This window comes from Mastacembelus armatus, chromosome 5 (assembly GCF_900324485.2).
Source record: "Mastacembelus armatus chromosome 5, fMasArm1.2, whole genome shotgun sequence".
Lineage (NCBI taxonomy): Eukaryota > Metazoa > Chordata > Actinopteri > Synbranchiformes > Mastacembelidae > Mastacembelus > Mastacembelus armatus.
Window position 1 is genome coordinate 24,736,357 of NC_046637.1, and position 16,353 is coordinate 24,752,709.

A 16,353-nucleotide genomic window follows, 5' to 3' on the forward strand; every position below is an offset into this window, starting at 1 on the left:
CTTGTTGCTTTTTGTTTTTGGTCACAGTGCATTTTTATAACTGGCTGGTCTTTCGCAATGCTCTTGAAATCAGACACAGCATATGACTTGTTCATATTTACTGTTGTCTTTACGGGACAGAGAGCACAGTCTCCTCAAACATACAAATCATTTACATACAGGTTATGGGATGGAATGTAACAGCAGTGAACAGTCTTTCTGCTGGCCTCATGGTGGCACTAGACAAGAAGTGACCAGCTAACCAGTTAAAATACTTCACATCATGCTTAACAGGGAAGACAGATACTCAAAAGAAATTCCAAAGTGGCTGCTGTAATAGTGACCCAAATTCAAGGACACCAGGACTGCCATAGAGATACTTAAATCACAAAACCAAAAGACCAGACACTTTTTTTGAGATATGCCCAGTTAAGTCCAAATATATGAAGCCAAATGTACAGCATACAGTATTTAAAGCTGTATGCTTTAAAAACTGTACATTTTGTGCAAAATATTTTTTGTATTCAATAAAGTACTACTTGTATCTTACAGTACTTTTCTCAGTAATTCCCTGTAGGACATCATGGGCTTCCCAAACAAAATAAGGAATAAATCCATCTTAAATTAAAACCCTTACAACTAATAACAAATAAAAGATCGACATAAAGATTAAAATATAATTAAATGCAGACTCATCTGTCTTTTCTAAGAAAATATTGGAACTTCAGGCCTACAGTGCTTACCTATTGTATCTCTTAATGAAAATTGCACCATAGGTTATTAGATCTCCCCACATTGATGAGAAAATAGCTACCAATGGTGAGTTACTGTAGATTATCACCTAAACACTTGATGAAAATACAGATTTAGCATCTTATATATTACTTTGTATAAGAAGTGGCATGGCATTTTAGATTAATTCAATTACATAAAGAGACAGGGAATATCAAGTAATGTATGGCACAGAAATGCTGTATAACTTCACCTACTCTTACACACCAAGTTCAAACAAATTAATGTAACCCTGCAAATGTGCCATAATCAGTAAAATAGTTTTAGAGTGGCTCAGGTCCTCCTACGGTGGCCGACAAGGGCAAACGCGCTGCAAAAGAGAAACGCTGCAAAACAGAAACGCTGCAAAACAAAAACGCTGCAAAACAGAAACGCTGCAAAAGAGAAACGCTGCAAAACAAAAACGCTGCAAAACAGAAACGCTGCAAGAGAGAAACGCTGCAAAACAGAAACGCTGCAAAACAGAAACGCTGCAAAACAGAAACGCTGCAAAACAGAAACGCTGCAAGAGAGAAACGCTGCAAAACAGAAACGCTGCAAAACAGAAACGCTGCAAAACAAAAACGCTGCAAAACAAAAACGCTGCAAAAGAGAAACGCTGCAAAACAGAAACGCTGCAAGAGAGAAACGCTGCAAAACAGAAACGCTGCAAAAGAGAGAACACAACGGAAGTGCGCCAGGCCGATAGGGGGACCCCGAACTGAGGGGTGCAATGAACAAAGAACTTTTACAGAGGCGAGAGAGACACATGTAGTGACATAAGTCACGTCTCATTTTGGAGGCTGCGTAATGACGCAGGTTATAGTGTTGAATTGCAAAAGAATTGAATGAGCGACCTCTGATGATTGTTCTCATGTGCTAATATGTGCTAACAATGTTCTGTTACATTTGTTTACTTGATCAAAATGTCATACAACGTGGGGGGGTTGGGAGATCTGAAGGTGCGTTTTCCATTTGTTACTTAACACTTGGCCGTCATCTTTTACAACATTGTACTTTTATAATACTGTAAAACATGACGGCCAAGTGTTTAAAAAATAATAAATGTAAAACGTACTGTAATGCCCGCTAAATTCACAGCCAGCAGACGTTCTTTTGTCACTTTGCTTTATTAAGTTTTTAGTCAGAACAGGTAACAGGTAACAGGCTACTGTTTCAGCCGTAACCACGCTAAGTAGGGATGGGAATATCGACTCTCTGGAATCGATACTTCCATACTTTGGAGTCGATACTTTCTTAAGTATCGCTCGATACCACTCCTAATAAAAAACGTGCAATTAGTTTTCACTTCTGAGAGTTTTGGATGTGTGAAAACCAGCCCAAGCGTATTTTAAATGGTCTTCCGTATCACATGATTATGGCAGCCAATCAGATGTCAGAGCTTTCCAGAGCCAGTCATGCACTGCAGAAGGAAGTATTACTCTCTCCACTCTGCAGCGTGGAGGGACCTCCTCCGTCTCAGTGCTGAGAGGCACGGCAGCATGAAGAGAGATAGAAAAAGAAGCATTGTGTGGTGCTATTTTTCACCCACTACGAGGGGAAATGCTATTTATTTATCATTTTATTATTAGCATTTAAACAAGTATTTATGTTCATGAGCATTATTCATGTTGCCATTGCAATAAAGATATTAATCAACACTGTGCAATAATGATTTTCCTTTAAGGTGCAGAAGGTATCGGTATCGTCAATACTGACCCTGTAGTTACTTGGTATCGGATCGATACCAAATTCTGTGGTATCGCCCATCAGTAACGCTAACTCCCCTCACCGAACAGCTCTCTCTCACCCTCCCTCTCTTCCCTCCACACACACTTCTTCCCTCCTCCCTGACCCATCTCCCTCTAGCTCACCCCACCGACTCCCCAAAGAACACCCTGAACAAGACAACAAGCTCCCGACGTTGTATGACATTTTGATCAAGTAAACAAATGTAACAGAACATTGTTAGCACATATTAGCACATGAGAACAATCATCAGAGGTCGCTCATTCAATTCTTTTGCAATTCAACACTATAACCTGCGTCATTACGCAGCCTCCAAAATGAGACGTGACTTATGTCACTACATGTGTCTCTCTCGCCTCTGTAAAAGTTCTTTGTTCATTGCACCCCTCAGTTCGGGGTCCCCCTATCGGCCTGGCGCACTTCCGTTGTGTTCTCTCTTTTGCAGCGTTTCTGTTTTGCAGCGTTTCTCTCTTGCAGCGTTTCTGTTTTGCAGCGTTTCTCTCTTGCAGCGTTTCTGTTTTGCAGCGTTTTTGTTTTGCAGCGTTTCTCTTTTGCAGCGTTTTTGTTTTGCAGCGTTTCTGTTTTGCAGCGTTTCTGTTTTGCAGCGTTTCTCTCTTGCAGCGTTTCTGTTTTGCAGCGTTTCTGTTTTGCAGCGTTTCTCTCTTGCAGCGTTTCTGTTTTGCAGCGTTTTTGTTTTGCAGCGTTTTTGTTTTGCAGCGTTTCTCTTTTGCAGCGTTTTTGTTTTGCAGCGTTTCTGTTTTGCAGCGTTTTTGTTTTGCAGCGTTTCTCTTTTGCAGCGTTTTTGTTTTGCAGCGTTTCTGTTTTGCAGCGTTTCTCTTTTGCAGCGTTTCTGTTTTGCAGCGTTTCTCTTTTGCAGCGTTTCTGTTTTGCAGCGTTTCTGTTTTGCAGCGTTTCTCTTTTGCAGCGCGTTTGCCCTTCTCGGCCACCGTACAGGTCAGCTCTGGTAACAAGTTGATATCTGTCATTGTGACTGCTGCAGCAGCAGGAAGGAAAGTGTTGACCTACGCCCTCTACTGGTCACATCCTAACCAGAAGAATTTTTTATTCTTCATCCATACCCATATTTTTGAAAAAATGCTTGAAATCCATACACGTAGTTACTGTTACTGGCTTTAGGGCGAATACACATGAGCAAAGTACAAATCATAACCTTCATTATATTAAAGTTATTAAAATCGTAAACAATTCTGTTTTAGATACAACAGCAGCAGGATAATGAGTAAACAGTGATGCAAATAACATCCAAGTGGAGTTTCTGCCTTTAAGTTGCAGGCTAGACTAAAATATTAAAGAAGACTGCATGGTGAAATCAAGCCTGTCTCTCCTTGGCTGGATCATTTCCATCACAGGGCTTCAGTTTCACTTTCCCTTCCCCCTTACAGATAAAAGTTTGGAGCACCAGTCTGCACCTACTGAGTGGCATCCTAATCAGCAGCAGTCATGTAACTGAAAGATTAAAAACTGAGGATAAGTGATTTATAGCAAATAAAACAAAAAACATAAGCTACACAAACACTCCCCAGCACTAGCCACCCTTAGACATGATCCTGTATAGTATTACTCTTAACATTGGTTAGTGAAATGAATGGTATATTATTATTATTATTAGATTCAAACGCCACCAGGATGATACACATAAATACTACAGACGACAATGATATGTGGTAAAACTACAGAACATTTTGACATAATAAATGTCAAGAGCCATCTTTACATCTATCCGTGCATGTTTTGTTCACTGATGGGAACAGACACAGTGCCTGCATTGATGATCAGCCCCTCTGGGTAGTGCATACTGTATATAAAACTAAGTTCAGAGCCAGAGTCTGATCTCCTGCAGCAGGCATATATTTGATCAGCCTGGTCAGGTATAGCCAACCAGAGATACAAAGGGTAACATCATACAGAAACTCTGACCTGACTCCTGTATTGTGCTCAACCTGGGAGATGGCCCACAGGAAAGGGAGGAGTAGAGGAAGTCAATAAACAGACTGAGTAATATCATGACAGAAGAGGACCAGAGGAGAAAAATGGCTAATTTTTTTGTGTGTGCCCTCCACTCTTGGGGTTTTTCTGTTTAGGCAAAGTCTATCTTATCTGCATTTGCCCTCTGGTACTCCAACAGTGGTGTGCTCCTAGGACTCAGATTCAATTCTGTGAGCTGCAAGACAAAAAAGAAAAAGAAAAAATCTCTCTCTATATATACTGTATATATATATATATATATATATGTATCATTATATATACATGTATCATTTGAACATAAAAGCATACTTATATTGAAGGCTCTAGTCAAGTTGTAATTAGTGTGCACCTACAGATTACAATAACAGATCTTACAGTAGGTGAAGCAACTGCATACTAACATTGCTTGGGTATCCGGAGTGGTTCAGTGTCTGCAGAGATGACTTGATGCATAACACCTCTGAACTGGTACAGCAATTTAAGACTCTTCTCCTCTCCTACACAGGGGTCATAAAAGCCTGGCAACCCTGCCTGCACATAGAAAAAACTATTCATATGCAGACATACAGCCTTACAGATATACAGTCACATACACTGAAATGTGAACACACACACACACCTTAGAGGCCTCAGTGAGGATGAGTTTAGAGTCTTTGACCAGGCACTGCAGAGGCACAGTGACATCGATGACCTTGGCTTTCTCTTGCTTCTGGCTGGTGTCTGATACAAACTTCCCATACCAAGCATTCAGGATGATCAGACCTAACCAATATATGGTAAAGGTGTTTTATCTTTAACTTTTTGTGTTTTATATGCATTGTCTATTTAAATGCACTGTCACTTAGACATTAGCAATGGCTGCAAACTGAAAGATTTTCAGTTTGTGTGTTTCAGTGTTTGTGTGAATCCTCACCCATCTTGGATTCTTCTGCTTCTATGATTCTCCTCACAGACTCCTGCATCAGCAGAACCTGCAGAGGAGCCAAGGGAGAAAGAGGAGGATGGATAAGGAGAGATAGAGCAGAGCAAAACAGAACAGGATAGGAAGGGAGGAAGGCGGAGAGCTGAACCTAGAAAGATCAATGATCCCCACATGCAGTGAATAGCTATATGTTCACATGTGAGTGTGAGTACTCACAGCAGACTCTGCCTCCTGCTTCTTTTTGGCGATGTCTGTGGCAGAGCTCTTCCTCTGCAGCTCCAGCTCTCTGAGAGGCATAGAGACAGACAAAGCAGACATCAACAATAGCCCTCTGGGATTCATTGTGTAGGCTCCCTCTGATGACAGTATAAGCGTGAAAATAAAGTCCTCTAATATATATAACACCCATAACTGAAATGCAGCATTCCTGCACAAATCAGTAGTGTGGATTCCTTTAGCTGAGAAACAAAAACTTCTGACATGAGTATTCATTATACACAAATTACATTACAAAATTGCAGGAGAAAGGAGCTTCACATTTCTCAGTGGTTGGTCAAGAAAGATCCATTTACCACTGAATTCAGTCTCAGTGGTGATACATTTTTATTGTTATGGAACACTAGACAAGTACAAAGATTTTCTACTAGTGAGACAAACTCAATTGCTGACTGCAACAGAGGAGATGTACTGACTGCTCTTTCTGTGCTTGTGTATATGGTATGATGATCAGTCTGTGGACGGCCATGTAGACTAGCAGCGGTCCAACTGTGGCATAGAAGACAGCACTGGGCAGCAGCTGATCTGTCAGGTGGACTGGAAATAGGTACGTTTGACTGGCCCGTACTAACCTGCATGGAAGCACAGGGACAAACATACGCACACACACACACATTAGATAATCATGCAGTGGGATAAAGACTCACAGAAGAATTAAATCATATTTTAAATTGGTCAGTACTTGATCTTGAGGGTGACTCCCTGTGGGATGCCCATACTGACAGTGGCTGACAGGACACTGTGTCGGCTGATCTTCCTCTCTGCTCCATATTCCACCACAGTGCCAAACCAGCCTGTCCTAGAATGGTAAAGATATAGAAAGGAACAGAGACCAATATAGGAATAGAGCTTGGCAACTACTTAAACACAATCTTATTGGCAGAATAGGACAGTGGAAATTTTACAGCTAGTAAAACCTGATTAAAGTGTTTTGGAACCAAGTATTTCTGATGAATGCTTTATTGTTCTGTATCTATTTCTTTTACTATGTTTTTACTGTATTTAGCTAATTTGTTTGTCATCACATCTTCTATTGCAATAAAGAATAAGTTAATAATAATAAACACATTTTTATTGCCCTCTCTGGTTGAACATTTTAAGTCTGTTGCACATCTAATCACACCCTGAAGGACATTTCTACACCACTGCAGCAAGGTGACAAATTAAATAGGTTAGCAAAAACACTATTTTTAGCTGCTGGTCACTGAAGCATTTTGACATTGAATTCATTAACAAAATGCATATTTTTTGCACTGCCATATTTTTCCCAATATTTCTGCTTTGTAGACACATATAATTTAAAGGCAATAAACTCTGTTTAGGCATTTTCAACAGACATACTTGACAGAGCCTTTAACTTTAGTCTGGTCTTCATCCTGGAATTTGTACTGGTAGCTCATCATCAGGTAGGAGTGGGGCACACCCAGCTGCAATTGGCAAGGAAAGGAAGTCACAAGAGTAGCAGTAAAAAACATATACCATAATAGTTAAGGAATTATAGTGAGAGATGAACAAAACAACAACTCCTCTCTATATACCTGCCTACATATGCATTTGTGCACATGCTTGCGTTTGTGCATACCTGAAGAGCTAAAGTAAAGTGGCTGCTCTTTGTATCTCGGACCAAGCTGGTGGTCATGGCACTGTTGGACCCCCAGCGCCACTGAAGATACCCCATAGTGTTCTGGTCGAGGTGGCGCGCCATCATTAGAGAACAGCTCGGTCGCACACCCCGAGGAGAGAACTGCAAACCACATTGGGCCGTCAAGAAACTGGACAGTGATATAACAGAGAGGAGAGAAAATTACACTAAGTTAACATAATGAAAATGTTGTTCATACGTTAATGCGATATATATTATTATTCCTCATATCATGTAGTCGGGCCTTACCATCGTGGAGTAAGGTTTCGAAAGACTTTTAAGCCTATAAGGGGTCCCAATATGTCTCCTGCACCAAATTCCACCTGAAGCGACAAATGCAGACATATGAATACCCAGGGAAGGATTATGCTGAAATAACTAGAAAAAAAAGTGCATTATCCCAACACAACATGCATCCTCTTCAGTGTCTCTTTAAAAACGTGCTTCTATATGTTTATAGGTGTGTACCTCTCCCCAGCCCTGAGCTGACGTAACCCTTCGTACAGTCATGTTAATGTTACCACCACCGTTCCCATTGTGTGTAGAGAGTGAACCAGACAGCACTGCTGTGTCAGAGTTGGTCAATGGAGCCTGAAGAAAGAAAGGAAAGTTGTGCCTGATAAAAGAGAGAGTACTACTGGCAAATGCTAAGTGAGTGTGCATTTTGTTGTACCTCTATGGATTGGGAAATGTGCATCTTATTGATTTCAATATGAGGAAAGCCTCCTCCTGGCACCTCTTCAAAGTCCTCATCATAGCGGTCAAACAGGTCCGTTGCATCCACACCCACGCTGATGGTGCCCTGAACAATGAATGAGTGATGGAAGAAAACTGACACAATTAATTAAGAGAGAACTGTAAGGGACATAATGAAATGAATGTGGAAACCATCCAGAGTCGAAATTGAGTTGTGATGTATTTAATAATATCTGCATAAAAGTGGTGGTTTGCACAAGAAATAAAGTTAGTGCAGTTGACAGACGAATGTGAAAACCTTAGGGTTAGTTCTCTGCTGCAGTCTCCTCTCTTCTCTTTCTCTCTGCAGCCTTTCGTACTCCTCTCGAATTTCTGCTGGGGTTCTCTTCCTCTCCACCACCTACACAGAAATCATTACCATGGTAACGAAGACAGATGTTTGATATTCTTTGTATAATGTAGCTCCAAAATGCTCCAACTTAAGACAAAAAGTTGATGTTAGACTGAATGCATACCTCCCAGCCTTCCACCTCCAGTCCTTTCCTCCCAAAGATGTCATAGATGGCTCTGGAGTGAGCATCGCTCAGCACTGAGGAGAAACAGGGAGGTCACAGTTCAGCTCATACAGATGTTTTGGGTTTAGTCAGTTCCCTGGTTTTTAGGAAACACTGTTCCATTTTATCTGCATTTTAAAAAGCTGAATGGCATGGTGGTGTTGAACTGAACGGTTAAAATCCCATTTGTATATACCTGCCCTTACCTTCATACGCCTGGTGCACCTGGTTGAATAGCAGCTCAGCTTGTCTTTTCAGCTCCGGGTCTCGATGTTTGTCAGGATGGTAGAGCATACACAGCCTCCTGTATGAAGCCTTTAGCTCCTCCAGTGTAGCCTGTAATGACAGAGAGGACAGGTTTCACTCCTGAGTAGGGCTGAAAGCAGCAATTATTTTCATTACTGGTTAATCTGCCAAATAACTGTTTGGCCTGTAAAATATAACAATAGGGTTTTGCCCAGTCTAATATAACATCCTCACAAATCTTTATATTTGACACATTCGATTGTTAAAATTGCTGCTGATTAATTTTCACTCGGTTGATTAATGGACTAATCATTTCAGCTCGACTCCTGAGTGCTGACACAACACTGCTCCATTAAAGCGTCCAGTTTAAAGAAATTGAAAAGCAGCTATTCGTCCACTTACACAAAAACCAAGAATTAAAAGCGTAATAACGTCCTTCCTATCGGGCTGCGGTTTGCCTCAGTAACTGCCTCACATTATCCAACATTATTCAGTCTAACCCATAATCAGGCCCCTTATTCTCCCATGATGACTTGAGAATGGGCTCGTCGGTGCAGTTGTGGTGTCTGTGTTTACAACCAATCTAAAATGCATGTTCTGTGTATCATGTAAAGTGCACGGTCGGGTCGTCTGCTTGTCCATGCCTCTGCAGCATCAGCCGCTCTCTGGTGCTGAAGGAGTCCACCGTTACAGCTGATGCAGATCACTTCCTCAGTGCCAATCTACCCACCAATCACGGCAACGAGTCCGCCATCGCCGGGCTGCGATTTAAAGTACCGAGTAAACCGTACCTCTCTCCTGACGTTGAGCAGAGAGTAATAATCCTGGTCGTTAAACTCAAAAGCATCATCTAAAGACTCCGCCATGTTTGCGTGTGGTCCAACTCCGCCCACCCCTCCAGTGTTCTGGAAGCTCATTGGTCAGCCATACCTGGACCGGAAGTCGCTCTCTCGCCCTCTGCTGGTTGTGTTTCTGCTCAGCGTTAGATTAGTTTAGAAATATGGATAAATATCAACCACATCAGGCCATAATGACTCTTAAAACTTGATTTTCACACCGGGGCCTCTGTAAGTAGTTATCAGTCTGATCAGTAAAATGTACCCATGTATCAAATCAACATTCATACATTTATTTACAGTATATACTCCAAAATATTTTAGATGAATTTTATAACCCAACACATTTGGGTTGTCTGATAGTTATGTTGCTGATTAATATTAACAGTTTATAGAATAGGCTGTACATCTGTGGTGTTAACTGTCAATAACATCAATTTAAAAGTCATTAAAATCAGTTTCAAATTAAATGGTGCTTGCATGTGACTGCATGAGTAATAATTCACAAACATAATAAAACATAATACAACAGTGCTACTAGCATGTTATCTTTTGACGCATTAGGTACATTTTGCTGATAATAGCCTATGAATGCAGGCCCTTTACTTGTAACCTTCCTTATTTACTGTATATGTGGTAATGAAATAGTATTTAATTTATTTTGTTCTTAGTAAAGAATCTGAAAACCTCTTCATTCTATACATCATATTATTGGATTATTATTACGTGAACCTGTAAGCAGCATTTTAATTCTGTTGATTATCATGGTGAAGCATTTTATGTTAGGAGCTCATGCTATGTTTTGTAAACTTTTATTCAGATAAATGCAGAGTACAGTGTTGAGTTGTTAGGACTAATGATTAGACCTTTATGAATGGATTATGTGTCATGAAAAGGAAATACTATAGATATCAGATATCTCAAAATTGTAAATTAAGTGAAATAAATGCACCTACTTTTAATCTCTTTGTACCAAAATAAAATTTCAGCATTTTTTTTTTTGTTCATATAGGCCTATGTCATAGTTTCCATTTAACTCTGGCATTGTTATCTATACGAAATGAGAAATGTCTCGTTGCTCCACGTTTGTGCATTCAGCACCATGCCTTCAATCGGAAAACAACTTGAAGGCTGAAATTAATTCTCACTTTTTGGCTGCATATCTTATGTTCCTCATTGTCATTCATCCTGCTGGAACTGTGTCGATGCCAAGAACCTTGTGTGCCTCTGCACTCAGAGGCTACGCAGAGCATACGTAGCTGAGGACGAACCATTCAAAACATCTGTTTTCCGTGAAGCGTGTCTACAGAGAGGCTTGTCTCTGTCAGAAACACAAGGCTTTGGTGCAAAGACGATATTCTACCCCGAGGCACAGCGTGACAGTGTGGGGTTGAAACAAGAACATAATAGTCCCAGTTAAGCCCCTCTATTTAGAAGAGATGGCCTAGTATAGAATTATGAATAGCCTATCAGTGGGAATTATTATGATAGGCTGGTCATAAACCTAACTTTCTGGTTATTATAGTAAGGGGTATTATAGCAGTGATACGACAATTTCCTGCTAGAGGCAAATTACGCAACAACAAGGGGGACGTTTCATCCTATATAAATTTCACCTGACCTATTATCACTTCGTTTCAATAACACGGCCCAGAGAAAGCGGGTAGTGAGCGCACACAGCCTGTGTAGGCGCGTGTGGAGCTGTCCTTTCAGCACCCCAGCGAATGACAGCACCCGCCAGCCCACGCGCATCTAAAAAGTCTCTTTCAGGCAGTTCTTTTCATTTAAATTCAGGACGGGCTCATAAGTTTTTGGCGAGACGCGACCTTACATCCCGTGTTCTCAGCGGTCCACTGGGTTTGCACGTGAGGAGACGATCTCGCGCGCGAGTTTGTATGTGTATGTATATGTGCGTAATATGTAGAATGCGCGCGTAGGCCTACATCTTGTGTGTGTGTGTGTGTGTGTGTGTGTGTGTGCGCGCGCGCGCGCGTGTGAGAGAGATGATGATGATGAGCATGATGATGATGCTGTGGGAGGCTGTCAAGGTGTCCTCGAATACAGACGTCGTTCGGTGACGTGAGAGGAGAGCGAGCGAGGGAGAGAGAGGAAGAGTGCGCGTGAACGTCAGGGGCGGGACCAACGGAAATAAACGGAGGGATGCAGACGTCCACAAGTCGCCATCACGGATCCCCGCTGCCAGTCTTCACCGTTTGGACCAATAGGGTCCCTGAACGCGGCAGGCTCGCCCCCCCCCCACCCCTTCATCTTTAACCCCGCCCCCCTCCTTGAGCTGTCCTCTCTGTGCACGCGCGTGGTCCCCCCCCCCCCCCCCCTCCCGCCACCTCCACCACCACTAGGTCGAGTCGAGGAGGAGGAGGAGGAAGAGGAGGAGGAGGAGGGATGAGGCGCGCGGCGGAGGGGAAATGGCTGCCGAAAACAAGCCGGAAGGTAAGAGAGAAATAACGGTTTTTATCTGCGGCGACACAGTCCTGCTGTTCGCGCTTCAGACCAGGCGATGAAGGGACGGAGGCATAGAGGTGGAGAGCGGTAACGGCAGGGCTTTCCCTTTCTTCTAGCCCGTCCCGAAAACACGGACGCTGGTGCTGAACCAGCGACTGTGTGGAGCACCGTTAACCGACAGCAAATAAATAACGGGAAGGAGAGTTGTCCTGTCGGTAGGCGCTGAGTGAGTCCGGATAGGGTAGTTTTTCATCGTCCGCTGCTCGCCAGCGTTTTCCCCGAGCAGCTGCTTTATGAGTGCTTTTAAACGTTTAGCATAAAAGGGATGGAGATGAGAGGATGAGAGTGGTTCATGCTGAAGGAATTCAGATGCTGTCTGTGTATGTGTGTGTGTGTGTTTATCCGTTTCTGGATCTCTAGTTAAGAATAAAATAGACGGAAGATTTACTTTCCTGACTGGCAGGCTACCCTAGTCCAGCTGTGCGTTTGTTTAGTCATAATACACAGTGTGTGTGTGCGTGTGTAGTGTTGTGCTTATGGTTGCGAAGGCTGTGAAGGTGAGAATACGGCTGCATTTAGGTTGGGTAGGGGAATGGAGTGTATGTGTGTCAGTTTTAGGTCAGATCATGTAGGTCTATCAACTAGTTTAAAATTTTACTTCCTCCAATAAACTCTTAGGGTCATTACCATTACAGTCAGACACCATTTAATTCAGATTGTATTAAGTCATTCATGAATTATTTAAGAAATGACCAAAATCACCATGGTGATATTATCTCTGTGTCAACTTGGCTTTATTCCTGGCTCAGTGTGTTTCACATTTGTTTATAAACATCCCCTGTTCTAAGAATCACTTTCATTTTCTTGCCTCTTTGAAGTGCTGCTGATGTCAAATTGCATAAAGAAGCCTGTCAGGCTATAATAATCGTAACAGCTGAATGTGTTGTTATGGACAAGAGGTCACAGCATTTACGTTTTTCTGTAGACACTGGTTTCACTGCCTTTAAATGGTTATTTTCATCTCTTGCTGGGAAAGTGATATTGAAAATGGCTGGCGAAACCTCTGGGCCTCTCACCACTAGGGAGCAATACTGAGCAAGATTTCCCTAAGGGGCAATTTTTGGTTAACTTGAACTAAGTAGCATCATACATTTATAAAGTACATTTTCATAAAGTGGTTAAAGTCAGGCATGTACATACATACAAACATGCAGACAAGCATGTAGTGTGTAGCCAGAGGCGAAGAGAAGGCCCTGGGTTGAGAGTCCCGTTGCGTGAAAAGTCTAGAACTGTAGATGAGACCGAAGGCTCCCAGGCAGATTGGCAGTTGTTGTACCACATGAACATAAACCCATCCCCCTGTCCACACTGTACCATACCTACACACACAAACACCAACAAACACATTCACAATATAAGTTTTTGTCCAGTGCCCGTCAGTGTTGTGTGTACAGAGGATGTCATAATTTACAAGCCTCAGTGCTGCTGAATGAAAGCCAAATGAATCGTGGCAACGAACGTAGGAGACAGCTATCCACTCTTTCCATCCCCTGGCAGATGTGCATGGCGCCGATCAGTAGAGTACACCAGTGGGCATGAAAACAACATCCACCATATAGCCTGGAAGACCATCTCCCTCTGTGCTGGTTGGTCTACTTTGTATCATAGCAACAGTGGTCAGGGAAACAGAGAAATGATGAGAGAGAAGAGAAACTAAAGCTGGGTACAAGTTAGTCACACACAAGGAGGCAGTGTATCTACTGTGGCCAATCGATCAGGGGACACAATGGATGCAAGTTAGTGGATCAGAAAAAGGATCAGCCCACTTGCATATTACTTGGAGTTTTGTTTCTGGGCTTTAGAGCAGGAACAATGAGGTGAGGTGTGCGCCTGCCAAGGAAACCAAAGTCTGGAGCATCTCCTAAATATATCTTTGTCTCTTTCCTGCTCTTTTTCCCTCTGTGTAGGACTGAAGAAGATACGAAATCCAGAGCGAATGGTCAGGATTGCTGTTGGTTACACAGGACACACCCCTCCCAAGAGTGACGACACTGACGCCAACAGTAAGAGACACACAAACACTCTTCACACTGTTTGTGTGTGCACGTGTGTGAGGGTGTTTAAGTGCCATGCACACATTTGTCTGTAGCACAGGGTGACTCTGGGAGCAAGTATAAAAGCCTTCTGGCAGAATGATGTGATGCGGGAACTGAGGTCTCCTTATCTGCTCTGTAACTGATCACACTTACGCTTACATACAGACACACATGCTCACATATACGCAAAATAAATACACACATACTGAGTGTCTCTGTGCTGAGACGTCATTGCAATTCAGCTCTGTTACACAGCATGTTTATTCATATATGCCAGCACAGTATTAGTGGGCACACACACACACACACACACACACACACACACACACACACACACTACTGCACATAACCATAGAGAAGGCAGGGCTGTCTTTGGCTCTCAGTAGTTTATTGTCATACCTAATCTGTACACATGACATTATGTGTCCATAATCCTCAATGGGCCTGGTTAAACTAGAAGTGAGATGGAGTGTGTAATCTGGGGTCGCTGCATGGTTGTGCATGTGTGTAATTGTGACTGGGCTGTGTGATGCTGTGGCGTGTTAGAGGGAGTATGAAGGCAATGGCTGCTTTGATTGGTAACTGATTCCAAAGGACATGACACAGATGCACGTCTCTTCTGTGTGTGTGTGTTTGTTAGGGGGGTGAAATTGGAGGAAAATAAACAGATGTGAGGAGGAGCAGACAGACACGGTGCTTAGTGAGGTGGTGGTGGTGGGGTTAGGGCTATAGGGAGGGAGTGTATGTAGAAGAGTGTACCCCCCTTCCACTCTTCCCCAGTACACACACACACACATAGAGCAGATGGCTTCATACCTGCACCAGACCCTCTTTATTTTGTTAAGACTGATGAGAGAAAATGAAACTGTCACAAAATAGCAAATATAGAATTAGGAGAAACTGAAAAACAGTAGAAGAGAATAGAACAGAGAGTTCTGTTTGGGATGACTGTTTAATATGAGCTGAGACTTCCTGAGCCTATCCCTGTCTCCTATCTGTTCTCACGTCCCAGCTGGAGGATTACTGGAGGAAAAGTTTATCAGCAGAATGATAAAATTAGCATGCATGCCCATCTCTCTACCCCCCCACCCCTCCCGCCCCCTGCTATCCCTCTTTCTCCCGTCGCTGTCGCTCTCTACCGCCCTCCCTCTTCCTGCACTCTCGCTCATCCCATGCTATGCTCCCCCTTTTCTTCTCCCTGCCCTGGCGCTCCCTCCTGTTCTCCCATCCTCCTCCCTCCTTCCCATCCCTCCATCTAGCTGCTGTGCAATGAGCCTTTCTTTCTGTCACATTAATTTCATCCTGAAAAGGGGGAAAATGTAAAAATTTCCCCTGATACATCCTAATATCAGTAGGGGGAGAGTTAAGAGTTGCATTTGGAGCGTTTTTCACTCTCTTTACTGAGGAGAGTTTTATAATTAACTGACAGCCATCTCACAAGGGCATTGGCTTGTTTCTGTGTTAAATATGGAGATGACAGTTTTATGAGGTAAAATATTCATCAGTCGGAGGCCGCTGTTCTGTGTGATTCCAGTCTAAATTATGGCATTTGATAGGGTATCAAAGTAATGTTTCACTTTGGTCCAATATTTTCACTTTTTAGTACTCATACCTCTATATGACTTAATGAGCCATCAGTTTCACATCAGCATTCAGGGTTTGTCATGCTTTTGGACTCTCTTTTACTAGATTAGCAAGTGAGTGAGTGATCTATGTACAGCCAGAATTTGTGGCTTACTGCTGAGGGACCCACATAAAGCAATGCAGGTACTGAAACTGTTTTATGATTTTAAATACAAATATAAATTCAAGCAGCATTGAATTTCCATATTTAGATGTATTTCCACATGTCCCAGGATGGTTCATTTTCTGGGTAGTGAGAAACATAAGAGAAGTTTTTGCCCCATGTCACACCATAGTACAGCTCCACTGAGAGCCATTTGGAACAGATGGAAAAGACGATTGCGAGAGTACCCAGGCTGAATTTTTTTTAAACAGGGACACATTCTTTGGTTCAGGATTGTTAGAAATACAAGATACAACTCTTTGGGGTGTAAAAGCTCATCAGTATTCCACAAATCTGCAAAGTTGGTCTTTCATTCCTCATCAGCAAAGAGTGAAAATGCGACGAAAGGTT

General features: G+C 42.5%; 2 protein-coding genes across 4 annotated transcripts in view; one reads left to right on the top strand and one right to left on the bottom strand.

Moving 5' to 3' along the window:
- Nucleotides 1-4,566: 4,566 nt before the first annotated feature.
- Nucleotides 4,567-9,702, bottom strand: dnajc11b (DnaJ (Hsp40) homolog, subfamily C, member 11b). Of its 2 annotated transcripts, XM_026307213.1 has the most exons (16): nt 9,613-9,702; nt 8,782-8,911; nt 8,537-8,610; nt 8,320-8,421; nt 7,999-8,127; nt 7,794-7,916; nt 7,575-7,648; nt 7,266-7,455; nt 7,025-7,110; nt 6,366-6,482; nt 6,100-6,255; nt 5,624-5,693; nt 5,399-5,456; nt 5,105-5,247; nt 4,887-5,016; nt 4,567-4,681 (listed from the first exon to the last, which is right to left on the bottom strand). In XM_026307213.1, the coding sequence occupies exons 1-16, from the start codon at nt 9,685-9,687 to the stop codon at nt 4,656-4,658; spliced, it is 1,683 nt and encodes a 560-aa protein (XP_026162998.1). In that variant the 5' UTR covers nt 9,688-9,702; the 3' UTR covers nt 4,567-4,655. The 2 variants fall into 2 exon arrangements, with proteins under 2 accessions (XP_026162998.1, XP_033181119.1); XM_033325228.1 differs by lacking the exon at nt 4,567-4,681 and having other exon boundaries at nt 6,100-6,250.
- Nucleotides 9,703-12,083: 2,381 nt separating this feature from the next.
- The window catches only part of LOC113130426 (calmodulin-binding transcription activator 1-like), a 46,680-nt gene continuing 42,410 nt past the window's right edge, over nt 12,084-16,353 (top strand). For both annotated transcript variants that reach the window (XM_026307047.1, XM_026307048.1), the window contains exons 1-2: nt 12,084-12,108; nt 14,088-14,183. In XM_026307047.1, the coding sequence (XP_026162832.1) occupies nt 12,084-12,108; nt 14,088-14,183 (121 nt within the window). The remainder of the gene's footprint in view (nt 12,109-14,087; nt 14,184-16,353) is intronic.